General features: G+C 37.7%; 1 protein-coding gene across 3 annotated transcripts in view; it reads right to left on the bottom strand.

The window, feature by feature from the left end:
• Window positions 1–2,151: 2,151 nt before the first annotated feature.
• The window catches only part of HELZ (helicase with zinc finger), a 176,288-nt gene continuing 164,514 nt past the window's right edge, over window positions 2,152–13,925 (bottom strand). For all 3 annotated transcript variants that reach the window (XM_050762384.1, XM_050762386.1, XM_050762385.1), the window contains one exon: window positions 2,152–10,280. In XM_050762384.1, the coding sequence (XP_050618341.1) occupies window positions 9,946–10,280 (335 nt within the window). In that variant the 3' untranslated portion in view covers window positions 2,152–9,945. The remainder of the gene's footprint in view (window positions 10,281–13,925) is intronic.

Here is a 13,925-nt window from a genome sequence, read left to right as displayed (position 1 = left end):
CTGCATGGCAGGTATATGCCTACAGACCAGAATGTGCTAAAGTAGGCAGCATCCATCAACACTGACATAACCATGGTGAAGCTGTCAGGAAAAGGGTTCTAACAGTGATATCAGGCAAGACACAAAATACTCATGAATGCTAATACTTTGTCACTGCTCGGAGAACCATGTGGAATGGGCAGAGACATCACTGGACAGGACAGCTTACTCCTCCTTCATTCCAAGCCATCACTCTCCTGCCAAGTGTTGTCATAAGGCCACACTGTGTGGGCAAAGAATGTCAGGCAAAGAATGTCAACGGGGAGGGGAGAGCATCTTTAAGCTCTTCTCTCGATCAAACCCCCAGATCCAGTTCAGCAAGCGTTCATCAAAAGCCTGCCATATAACAGGCACAGAGCTGGTGCTGGTGGTTTAGAGGTCTGAGGACATGATCTCTGCTTCCCAAAAGCTCATAGACTCCCAACTATAATACAAAAATGGTGATAAGGGAGGTATAAAGCTTAATTGCAAGCACAGAGACAAAAGGGGCTAATTCCAACTGGGTAGTGTGGGAGGTGAAATTGAGTCTCAATTAATCAGTATCTCTGGGGAGTGGGAGTCTGAGAGCTGATGGGCACGTTCCAAACAAAATCGAGAGGCCGGAAGATCAAGGGTTTATTCAGGAAGTGACGGTGACTGATCTGCTATAACCTGGTATGTGCAATGCACAGGAACATGCCTTGGGTGCCTCCAAGTCCAGCTAAGGGACGTAGGATGTGATGGAGAGCCACTGAAGGCTTTTCAGCCAAAGAGTGGTACAATCTGATCTATTTCAGAAAGGGAACTGGTTGCAGTTGGTAGCATGAACTGAGGGCTCTTCAAATCTTAAGAGGATTTCCACTCATTAGGGAATTGATTTGTTAGGACAATATTATGTAACTTGAGCAGCAGAGTCAATTTCAGACTAAGTGCTCTTTGGCTGTTCAGAGCTAACCACAGGAATATCTGGATGTTCCAGTTTAAAAACGGCTCTCCATCCCAGCACTGCTTCTGCTAATCAGCTTTCACTCTTCATGCTTGACCTGCACTCCACATCTTGCAGTTTTGATGAAAGGAAGTGATTGTTTTATCAATTTTCACACACACTAACTTTCATACTAATACCATTCTCAGAAAAATGCTTCAAAGGGCATCAATATGGCATAGGGCTAACACCTGAGGCAATCACATCTGCATTTTCCCACTCACAGTGGAGCCTGGGGTTATTTCATCTAGAGCAGGGAACAGCTCAAGGAGCCCCCCCAAATCCATTTGATTTATATAGAAAGAAGTTTTTATTTCTAAAGTCCAGATTAGAATAATGTCATATCAAATCAACTCAAAGCGAGATACCTAGCTTAAAATGGATTCACCACAATGAGTACAAACGGTCCATTGTCCTTAGGAAAGGCTGACCGTCCCATCTACTTACATTTACAAACTTGAAGCACAGTATATTCAAGCTAGATTTATGGTGCCACATTAATAGGATGTTAAAAATAAAATAGCCAGGGCACACAAAGCCTTCTGTGACCTGCTAATGCTTCTCAAAATCACATCATGGCAGATGCAAAGAATTATTTCCCCAAGAAAAACAAGACGTTGACTTAGGACAATTTTCTGCACAACCAGCAATTTTTTTTGTTTGTTTTGGATTGTTGAATTAATGCTTGTCACACATCACTGTGAAGTACGTGACTATACCTACATAATATATTGCTACAAACTAGGTTTATGAGTTCTCAAATAAATTCCGGGCTGCATTAACAACTAAGTGACGTGTTAAGAGTAATTCAGGATAATTTTCTTAAATTCGTAAGATGTATGTTGAATGACTCTTTGAAAAGGGCTTATTTTCTCACTGACCACTAGAGATCTTTAAACTTTCAGGTAACACTTTTAAGTCTTAAAAGCATTACTGCTGAAGTTTGGGGATTTAAGCCAAGTCACAAATTTCTGGAAAGTAGAATTACAACTTTACAAATTCACACTGAGTTCTCAGTTACATTCGTTTTACCATTTACTATCAAGAATAAAATCAAAGGGCTGTGCTTAACTTCAGTCAGACCTTTGACCTTAAGAGCAGAAGGAAGCAGAGAATTACAGTTCACACATAATAAACACATCTCCAAATTATTAAAAAGGCATTTTATTATAAATACATTTTAGTTGTAGCAGTAAAATACATTTTGTGTTACCATGAATCTTTGAAAACAAAAGAACTTCACTGAGACAATGAGCACACTGTAGGAACTGTAGACCCCAAGTTGAAAACTTGTTCTATGGAACCAAAGTAGCTAACGTAATTCCAAAACTAAGTTAGAAAAGATAAAGACAAAGAAAGAAGAAAATAAAAACCCTAGAGAGTGGCTTTGGGGTTATTTTATGGTACAAAGTCACTTTTCCTTTTAAGGATCAACTCTTTAGGTATTAGAGCCTCTTAGATGAGGTATCCTTTACTGCAAAGAAAAAACATTGTTCTAATTTTGCCACAAATTATGCTTATTTAGATGGCTGTATAACTGGTACTTTGAGGAGATGAACCTGACCACCTCAATTTTGTACAGCTTCCCTCAGGAAGACTTCCCAAAATAAGACCCAGTATGAATTTGCTAAGTAACTCATCTATGAAGTTAGCTGAACAAGTTTAGATAAGAACTATATGTATGAAGCATTAAAAAAAAAAATCCTGTGTCACTAATAACAGGACCCTTTAATAAAATGCAGAACTCATTATCTTTATAATTTAGAAGAGAAGTATTTTAATCACCATATTTACCTAGGATACAACTACTACATATAGCCAGTACCTTTATGGGGTTTAAAGGATCAGGTCAGATGACTGGCACAGGAATCAGATACAGTACAATGTCATATACATGGATTTATAGGAAGCAGGCATGGTCTGGATTTATGAAAATCCAGGACCCTTCCTCTGTAAAGGGGGAGGCTGAGAGACATTCTCAGCTGCACTGACACTTTGGGACTTCAACCAGGACAAAGAGCCCTCTGACCTACTGAAAGATATAAAGAGGTCTTCGCATACAAGGTATCGTGCAAAGCGAAGTGTAAATAAACCAAAGCTCCCCCTAAGTTGGGACTGCATAAAGGAACCTAGGCTGAAAATATAAACAATCCTCTCCGAAGGTTAGCGAGCCTTTTCAGCAGGAAGGACTGTGTCTTAAGAAAACTCCAAAGCTGTATATTCTACGACGGTCTTCACGTGTACTTTTACACCTAAGTCATTCTGTATTCTATTACCTTAAAAATAGATTTTTTTTTGTCTTTCTAGTATCTCAGTAAATTCAAAGCCAAACTAAAAACCAGAAGCAGAGCCCAATACCCCCCAAGATGCAGTCCAGATAAAACAGCAACACACAAATTAAAAACTACCCAAAGACCTGACAGGTTTATTATATTATAGGCAGTTTCTTTCTCAAAAATAACGTGCCCATCCATGTGCATCTATGACTTATGAATAATCCATGCTGTGCAGGTGGCAGATCCCCCTAGGCTGTTTTGCAAACACACATAGATTTTTTTTAAAGGTAGCAAAGTGATCAGAGACATTTATTTTCTGCCATATATAACACTTCAGGCTCTCTCTAACACCTGCTGGCATGCCAGAGAATCTAAAATAACTTTGTTAACCTGAGAAACACATAATTTGAAAAACAAATCCTTTGCCCTCACCACCCTCCCCCCGCCAAAAAAATAATAATAACCATAAAAACTAAACATTGGCCGGGCACGGTGGCTCATGCCTGTAATCCCAGCACTTTGGGAAGCCAAGGCAGGCAAGATCATGAGGTCAAGAGATGGAGACCATCCTGGCCAACATGGTGAAACCCCGTCTCTACTAAAAAATACAAAAATTAGCTGGGTGTGGTGGCGCACACCTGCAGTCCCAACTACTCGGGAGGCTGAGGCAGGAGAATCACTTGAACTCAGGAGGCAGAGGTTGCAATGAGCCTAGATCACGCCACTGCACTCCAGCCTGGGTGACAGAGCAAGACTCCGTCCCAAAAAACAAAACAAAACAAAACAAAACTATTATTTAAGGATTATCTGTTGTTTTCGATGCTCCAGGCCACTGCCATCGTAGGACAGGGACTGCTGCACTCAGTGCCTCGATACATGCTAGGTGCATTCTCATGGCATTCTGATGGCTTCTTTCCAGGATTCTCACTTCCATGCATGTGGATCAAGATTGACTCTAAGCACACCAAACAAATGCACAGCTTCTAGACCAATGCCCAGGCAGCAGTGTACACAAAAGCAAACTCACCCTAAAACCAAAGAGCTCCTTCACCCTACTGCGGAAGAGCAGTGCAGACCCCAGCAGGGGTGACAGGGAGGAGGGATGGCGGTCAATCCAAGGGCCTGTCGCTCCATGGAGACCTTTCTCCACAAATGTTCCACTCATGGCACCAGATTTATAAAAATGTCTCCAGAGATCAGTTTTTTACACTGAGTAAATAAATGCATGGTTGAAAAGACATTCAGACTCTGAAGGTCTCTGAGACTTTCAAACCGTGAGAATCAGACCAGTGATTTTCAAAGTGTGGTTCCTGGACTGGCAGCATCAGCATCGCCTGGAAACTTGTTGGAAATGCAAATTAACAGGCTCCAGACCAAAATCAGAAATGCTGGGGGTGGATCCAGCTATCTGAATTTTAACAAGACCACAAGGCAATTCTGATACTGGCTAAAGTTTAAGAACCATTGCTCCATCCTGCTCACAATTCTAAAATCTTAAAACAGGACAGATTTGTAAATAGTACTATATGACTTCTACTCTGTGTTGCAACCTATGTAATTTGCCACCCTTTCCCCTTTACTTCTCAAACATTAAAAAAGTATTAATGAAAACACTTCATAAAATCAAAAATTTCTTAAAAGGTAATTGATTTCCCCTCCTCTACATAGTTCTAAGGCAGGCAATCACATGCTAGTATGCAAAGTAAAATACAGAAGAGACCTCATATATGAGGTAGAAACAGTTAAAAAGACTCCCCACGAACATAATGAAAATTTCATAATATTGTTTAATGAACTCATAGAATTATATAAAACTTACTATGCTTTATGCTTAATATCTGTATCAAAATAAAATCTCTCTGTTGAACAAATTGCAAATAAAATCTGGTCTAATACTCTGATAACTGAAACTATATGAATGTCTCTGGGTTTTCTTAACACTCCAGTTTTAGACGCTTTAGACGACCACTGCAGAACTGGGTTTGGAATTTAAACACAGTTCACATTTCTAAGTCTAGATTCCTCTATTAGGTACCTCCCTCCCCAAAATTTTTAGAAACTCCGGTGACTGTTTACTTAAAGTTCACTCCAAAGTAGACATTTTCAATTGGTTCAAAAATTTTAAATGTTACAATTGTTTTAAAATCTCTTGAACCTCATATTCTAGTTTAAAGTAGTAACAATATGTTTAATAAGATTCACTCCTTGCAACAATGGTCTTGACATTACTAATTAAACAGGTATGAAAGTAGAAAGTGTGACTTTAGCAGTTTTAAAGTCTCAGCTAATAAATGTCCATCCTCAAGCAGATGGGAAATCTGAGGAGCGTATCATAACGAGCACTTTCAAGACTAACATGCCAGGTACTCTTTCAAGATGGAGATGGTGTCTTTGTAAGTGATTGGCACCACTACGGGATATTTTGAATCATAAATCATAGTTAGAACATTAGCTATTCTTTCTAATTTCTAGACGGTTTGAATGTGGATCAGATGGCAAAGAGTGGAGACAAATCAGATCCATCAAGACATTTATACCTTGAGATTCAGGAAGACATATAGCGTGACAGTAGAAATTAAGGATTTTTCATATGTTAAGGGGATGGTAAGCAAGAAATAATGTCTGGTAAATCATAAAAGACAAATTACTACCATTGAGGAGCTGGAGGGAAAAAAACAAAAAACGATGGCTAGCCTACATAACATCTGAAAGCACCAATTTGTATCTTTCAATACATTTAAAGTTTTAACCTTGTATTTTTATAGATTCTTTCTGGGATTCCCTTTTTAACAACAACTCCACTATAAAACAATGCTATAGAAGGTGTCTGTTTTTAAATGAGTATTTCAGTAAGTCTAATTTTCTTAATAACGATAGTTGAAATACTAAAATTTATCTTGAAATTGTTCTTCACACCCTGAACTCTTAACAAAGGTGGCTCGCTGTAGCTAAGGGGGCTAGAGAAATACCTTTTACGTCTGCAGCTTTGCTCTTGACATGAAAAATATTAAACACATAAAATCAACTACACTAGAGCAACACAATACTATATATTAATTATCCCAAAGTTGGGAAATTCAGTTAGCTTTCTCAGCAGCTCCATTGCCTCCATAAAAGAGGAGAGTATTTTCATAAATAGGTCTTAGAAATTGCTATGTTTAATTAGGTAATGCTTATTCAGTGGGAATTCTGCTTATTGTATGTAGTCTGCAGTTCTCTGAACTGAAAAGACCAGTTGATGCTTACATCGAACCTAAACTTATTCTAAAATCTGATGATTAAAAAAAAAAAAACCCTACACAAAGCAGTTTGTTATTTCACGTGTAAAAAATGACCTGGATAGAAAGCATATCTGTGTGAGGAAAGGAAAATTAAGGTCATGTTAGTTTAAATGGTCAATAATTAACTACTGATTAATCAAAAACAAAGTTCTGCTATAACATTTTGGCAAAGCATATGTCCAAATGACAACCAAAAGCCCCTTTAAAAACACACCAGAAAATATCCATATTACACGGAATGAGATTCTTCAAATCGTAACAAAATACCATTTTTAGATCATGAAAAGAAATTTTTCAGCATGAAGGCTCTACTTTACAAACTCTATCATCTAAAATACGGTCTTTAAGATCTCAAGTAGCACTGAAATTAAAAAGTGAAACAAAATATCCTGGCAAGAAAAAGAAAACTTCAGAGTGACACAAAGGACAAAGACGTAAAAAGACATTATGTGAATAATTAACCTCACTTAGAAAAAAATCTGTTCTGAAGAAATGGAGGCTGGTAATACTTGGTATTATCTGAGCGCTATCATCAAGTTTTCTGGAAAAAAAAATTTATATACATATACTATACATATATATGCATATATAAGGGTTGAACCTAGTATATAAATTATGTTTCATAAATCTGATTTATGGGTACTTGCTACTACTACTCAAGTAATACCCAAAGAACATCAGCTGTACTCAGGAGACATGCCTCATTTTGATGGAAACTTGCAATGATTCTTACACAAGACTTGTTCAAAATGTTCTAAGATACTATGCGTAATGAGCAGGTTCTTTAAAGCACGGTTACAAAGATGGCATTATGTAATGCTGAGGAAGAGTAAGCTTGTTATAAGTCAAAATAAGCATTTGATGCAGAATCTAAGAAGAGTATCAGATGGAAGCAACATGAGAATCCTTGACTGGCTATGGAAATGATAAGGAATGAGGAGCACTCATATACTCACAGCAGAGAGGTGGGCCAATAAGCAGCTATTATTTTTAGTTTTTAGAAATAACTGCTTAGAACAAGGATGTCATGACAACTTAATAGACTCCTTATCCAAAGCTTCCATCATCAACATATTTATATAAGGTAATGGGGGTGCATACATGACCCCATGACCCTTAACTAAATATAAATATAAATAATTTAAAAACTGATATTTTTTAAAGATTCAAGTATAGAAAACAGAAAATTAGGCAATAACCTCATGACAAGGGGTCAACTGAAAGCCTTGACTTGACAATTCTGTCTTCATATTATCAGATTGCTTTTGAACACTTATCTAGCTTGCGTTGTAGTCCTGTGTACTGGGGTGGGGGCCGGGGGGTGGATAATCACTGATGGGAAAATGATAACATCCTCACATCGGGGAGATCTAATTTTCATTCAGACTATGTCTTGAGTTTCGTCATAGACTTAAAAGTACATGGCAAAACTTTTTCTTCTTTTCTTCCTACTAAAGTATGTTGAGTAAAATTTGACATTGCTAAATGTGGTGATCTAACATCATACAGAGAAAGTGTGGTGCTGGAACTTGCTGGCTCAGTTTTCCAACTGTGATTTATACTAACCATTAACACGTCTGCAGTTTACAAGTCTATGTCTGCCACCTTACACAGAGACCCACAGCCTGTAACGCGAAGCCACACACAAATGAACCGCGCTCTTAGCAGAAAGGTAGAGCTGAATAAAAGAGGCACGCGGCGCTTGTCCTGGAGCTTGCTAACCATTAACCAAAGGCACTCTTTTATCCCAAATTGTCTGAGGATTAAAAGGGGCTGTAGCTGGCCAACATAAACTAAACTCCAATCATAGAAGAAATGTCAGTAATTTTTCTTTACCTTTGCCACCTCTCAACCTGGTTTTAAAAAAATGTACTTTGATTATAGGATGTCCTATCAAAAGTGGTCTTCCAAAAACCTGTTTTTGAATGGATCATCAGGAAGACTGGGTTCATTTGAAAGGTTTCCCAGCCTCGTCTTATTATTTTTTAAAAGTTTATACTGTAGTTTTAAGATACCTCTGAAATATAAAAGTAGTATTACTAGGTCAGGAAAATAAGGACATATATTGCTTTAAATGTGTGACAAGACCAAAAGTTTCAAGAGGGTAAACATTTTCCTTTGGATTTTACCAAAATTCATTCAAAGCAATTTTTAGATGGTAGAATATTTAAGATGGCTTATTAAATTTTATATTGTGTACAAGTTCAATAGGAGAATTTTAGAAGAATTGAAAGACATGAAAAACAAGGGTAGTTTTCTGCCCCAGATTCTGATGAATTTTGATACATTTTTGACAAACAGTATATTTCTTCTTTAATGGTCTTCCTCAAACAAGACAGCTAGCAAAATATTTGAATTGCCACATATAATGTCACATTTTAATGTAAACATCAAATAAGGTACCAAAATTTTTACTGGAGGGAAAAAAACCCAAACCTTAAAGCGGCACAATTCTTTATACCACTGGAGAAGAGGGAAGCCAGGTTACAAACATTTACACATGCATAGTGAGAAAAAAAGAATTGTACTAAATTCACGCATTTTTAAAATAGTTATCAAGTCTACTAAGCACCAACAATCCTAAAAATTTTTCAGCTTCTTGATTTGTTTAAAAAAAAAAAAACACACTATCAAATTAACATTAAAAACAAGCTTGAAGTGTAGCTTGTCCAAAAAATAACTAAGTATGCCAACGTTTTTTTCACATTTCAAAAAACAATGGCATACAAAATATGCCTGCAAAAAGAATGCCTTTAACTCTATCCTATGGTGGATGGAGATTACAACAACACATCATACATAGTCTAAAACTATAAAAGTTTTAGAACGCAGCATCGTGTCACAAAAAAAAAAAAAAAAAAAAAAAGGCTGATAAAGTACTTAGAAGATGCTGCCCCTTTATTTTAAAAAAAATTTAAATGAATTTAAGCAAAAATAACATACATTTGTACATCAACTGGCCATTTCTGGTACAGAAACCCAGCATATGGTAATATATTGAATAAATGTAAATGCTACTTACAATTTTTTTTTCTTTTTAAATACATTTTAGACAAATTTTTTTTTTTTTTTTTTTTTTTTTTAATAGTTGCACAATTAACCTCTTGGCTGCTAGCTTGATGCAAACATGTAACAATACACAAATTTAAAAATTTGTTTTTATTCTACATAAAAGCTGTCAAAGTTTTGACACATCAAAAATGCAAAATAATGGAATATACTTTAAAAAAATTAGTTGCAAGTCTAGCAGCAAAGCAATTAAGTGAGAACATATTTAATATTAAAACAAAGGGAACTGTGCATCTATAGATGAAGTCCAACTACCTTAATTCTACTGATACAAACAGAAATTAAAACATTCTCCCTTGAGGGGAAAAAAAAGTGATTATTTAAAATATGAGTAAAAGCCATTGCTGCCAGATGAGCTTCCCAGGCTCAGTTCCTGGAAGAGAGACAGAGGGTCGCTACTCTTCTTGGCCTGCTCAGGAGGGGGCCTGGGCTTTGGAGGGGCCCGCAGAGCGCTGGCATAGGACATGGCAGGCTTGCCCCCTGCAGAGCTCTGGGGGCTACTGCTATTGGCTGACTCCGCGATCTGCTTGTTGGGCATAAGGGGTGGAAACTGGCCGAGATGCTGCAGCACACTGTAGTTGAAGGAACTGGACACCTCGAGGTTCTCCGACTTCAGTTGATCCTCAGGGGGTTTGACAGTCTTGGGTGGCGCTAAAAGCAGAGAACAGTGACACTGATTTAAGGATGAGCCCAGCAATGTTCATGTGCCTCATTCACTCAGTGTGTCAGAACTGGCTCTCATCTCCAGGAACACGGGGACAGTAGAGCCACAAGGACAGACACCTTCTGCCACAGAACGCTGAAATCACAACACATCCAACCAAACGTCTCTATCTTATAGACACATAAAACAGCCATGAGAAGTGGAATAGCTAACATCTAAAAACTAAAGTTCAAATCTTAAGGCTTGCTGAAAAATAAAGTAGTTTGTGTAACTGTACACTTTGATATTTATTCTAGTAACTGCTCATAGTTTGTAAACAGGCACATGCTCTCTCTTAAATAAAAAGGAGCTGCATATCCAGACTCCTGGTCAAAACAGCTTTTATTACTGAGCTAAGGAACAGTGCCATGGGATTCCATTTGTTTACAATGCTACCCTTCCTTGTATTATATACTGAGTAACATGGAATAAGGTGTGTGTGGGGGGACTGTAAATGACTTCACATTTCCTATAATCTGCCTGACTTTCAAGGTTCCTTAAAATTTGACTCCATCCTTCCTAACCAATTTTATTACTCACTAAACCCACAGCTTGCTTTCAAATAAATGCTTTTCTTTTCAATCTTTTAAAACTTTACATTTTACTGGATTATAAACAATACAAATTCACTGAGGACAATTCGAAAATTTCAGAAAAGTTCAAAGAAGAAAGTAAGTCATTCATACTTCTGAATACCGAGATAGGCCTTAAGTTGTTGTTTTATTTTTCCCTAAGTACTGGATTTACAGTATTTCATAACTTACTTAGGTAATGTCTCATTTTTAGAAATTTTCATTATCGCCAATTTTTCCCTTCTCTGGACTGTGATGTTCCAGGTAAATATTTCTAAATATTCATGGCTACTTCCTCAGGATAAATGCCTAGGTGTACAATGGGATGTACGAGCTATACGAATTCATGTATTTCACAGCTGTTTCCTAGGATAAATCCCTAGGTGTCCAAAGCTTCTAACAACTGTGGCCAAACTGCTCCGCAGGAAGATGCTGCCCATGTGTACTCAGCCAGTCATGTCTGTCCACTGCCATACCCCATCACAACACTGGCATTATGACTGTTTAAAACCTTAGCCTATTTTATTAAGCAAATAATTATCTTGTTGTGGTTACAATTTGCATTTCCTTGATAGTTGGTGTGTAGGAACAGTTTTTCCCTGTTTATTACCTATTTGCAGACTATCTTTGTCCATTATTCTATTGGACATACTATTCTATTGTTTTTTCCTATTATTTTGTAGGCACTTTTTACATATGAAGAATACTATTCTTTTGTCACATGTTGCAAATATTTTTACCTGTTTCGTGATTTCCCTTTTAATGTTATTTATAATGCTTCCACTTTGTCAATAAAATGTTTTAGATTTTACTAAGCAAATCCATGAACTAGTTCCTATGCAAAGTCAGGTAAATATTTACATCTTTTTGTGAATCTTTAAGGGTTTCCTGTTTCAAATTAAAATTTTATAATCTATCTGCAATTTATTTTGTTATGTGGCATTAGGTAAAGATATAACTGTTCATTTATTTTCCCCTTGAATAATTAATTAAATAATCATTTATTGAATAATCCATCCCTTCTATGCTGGTCATACTTCTATTATTACTAAATTCTTTTGTGCATTGAAATCTGTATCTGGGCTTTCTAGTCTTCATGTTCCACTGAACCGTGTTTCTATTCCTGTGTCAGTATTTTTTAAGTTTTTTGTGACCCTATAATAAATTACGTTCTCTGCTCTTTGAAGTCTTCCTTATTTTCCACCTCTACGTCTTTTCAAATAAATTCTGGATATTCTCACAGACCTTCCATTTAATTAAACAGTCAGGTGAGCCATGGTCAGTGTGCTTTTCCTGCTTTCTCACAGGTTGCTTCTCATATCTGGAATTTGCCCATTTACCCATCCAAAACCTTGAACTGCCATCTCAATCCAATAAATATTTATTGAGCACTTACTATGTATTCACTGCTGTGCTATACCCATGAAAGTATACAGTTGGTTAGAGCAGCCCTTCAAAAACTTATCATTTTATTGTGGAAATAAGATAGAAACCCATGGCAAGGCTAAATAACAATAGAAGTGGAACAATGAATGCTGATAGGTCCTAAGGGAGTTCTGGGAGAGCCAGGAGGGAATCTACACAGGGAAGATGAAACCGGGGATGAGTCCTGAAGGATTTAAACAGGTGGGGAAAGACTAGGAGGGCATAGGAGAGACTAGTAACAATCTCTTGGTTTCCGTGCTTTCCCTGCTTCCTTTTAGGTACAGAAACCCCACCCACTACACTAAGCTTAAATTGGACACGTGGTTGCTCATCTAGTGACTACATTTCCCAGCTTCCCTTGCAGCTGAGTATGGCCAAGTAACTAAATTTGGCTTAATCAGATATGAGCAAAAGTGTGCATGCAATTTCTGTGTCATCTCTAGCTTGAAGATAAGCCACTTGCCTTGAAACATTTTCATGGCAGAAACCTAGCTTTGACTACGCAAACAAAGACAAGCCTTTAGAGGACAGTGGGACACAGTAGAAGGACCTTGGGCCCTTCAATGACTTTGTGAAGCAAAGCTACTCAGATAGTGTGAACCAGCCAATTAGGTGAAAGAAAAATAAGTTTCTATCTTATTTAAGGCACTGTACTTTGGGGTCTCTTTGGGACAACGACTTAGCCTTTACCCTAACTGATACAGGTAGGAAAGGACAAACATGGGAAGCATTTCCTCATTAGTCTCCTCTGAACGTAGTAAAAGGTTAATATTAGACAACAGAGGGCGATAACAGAGAGGTGAGTTAGTTCCTCTTGTACAAAGTTTTCTCCCAACTACTCCACCATCTTTAAGGGTACAGTGTCTATACTGCACATTTAGCACTTAGTTTTATGCCATTTAATATTGATTGTTATTGCTTTATGTATGTTAATCTTATTTCCCAAACTAGATAGCTCCTTGAGGGAGAGGACCATGCCATCTTTTTCACTGAGCTCTATGAGTATGGCACTCTGCTTCTTGATGGCCCTGTGGTTAGCGGGCCACAGAGACTGTCTCTTCCTTCCTTGTGTTCATGTCAGGAAGAAAGTGTCCCACTGGAACATACTTGATTCATATGGGGCTGGATTTCTTTTCCCAGAAATTTCAGTATGTGTATGTGAGGTGGGGGCCGGGGGGGGGTGTGGGGGCGTGGGTGCAGACAGAGAGGTAAAGTGAGACCTTTAGCTAGATTACTTAAAACACACAGAAGAGTACAGTGATCAGAAGACCAATTCACAGAAAAGCAGGACAAAGGAACAGGTACACAGAGGAAGCCATAGGCCTGGAGGGAGATGCTAAGACCATCACATGGCGTGGCTATTTACCATGGGCCAGGCACTTTGTGCTATGCACCTTCCGTGGTTTAAACACAGTGGCCAGAAAATTATCCAGCTCCCCTCATCAACCCAGCTGGCCTCCCTGGACCTTATTTCCAGTAAAACTATTTTTACCTGAGCTACTTTGGGTTGGTTTCTGTTTCTTGCAATCAGATGTAGCTTAAGACAATCATCAAATAGAATGAACTCAGATATTTGATCTTCAAATATTTAGCGAG

Source organism: Macaca thibetana, chromosome 16 (assembly GCF_024542745.1).
Source record: "Macaca thibetana thibetana isolate TM-01 chromosome 16, ASM2454274v1, whole genome shotgun sequence".
Lineage (NCBI taxonomy): Eukaryota > Metazoa > Chordata > Mammalia > Primates > Cercopithecidae > Macaca > Macaca thibetana.
This window is presented reverse-complemented; position numbering and strand designations above follow the sequence as displayed.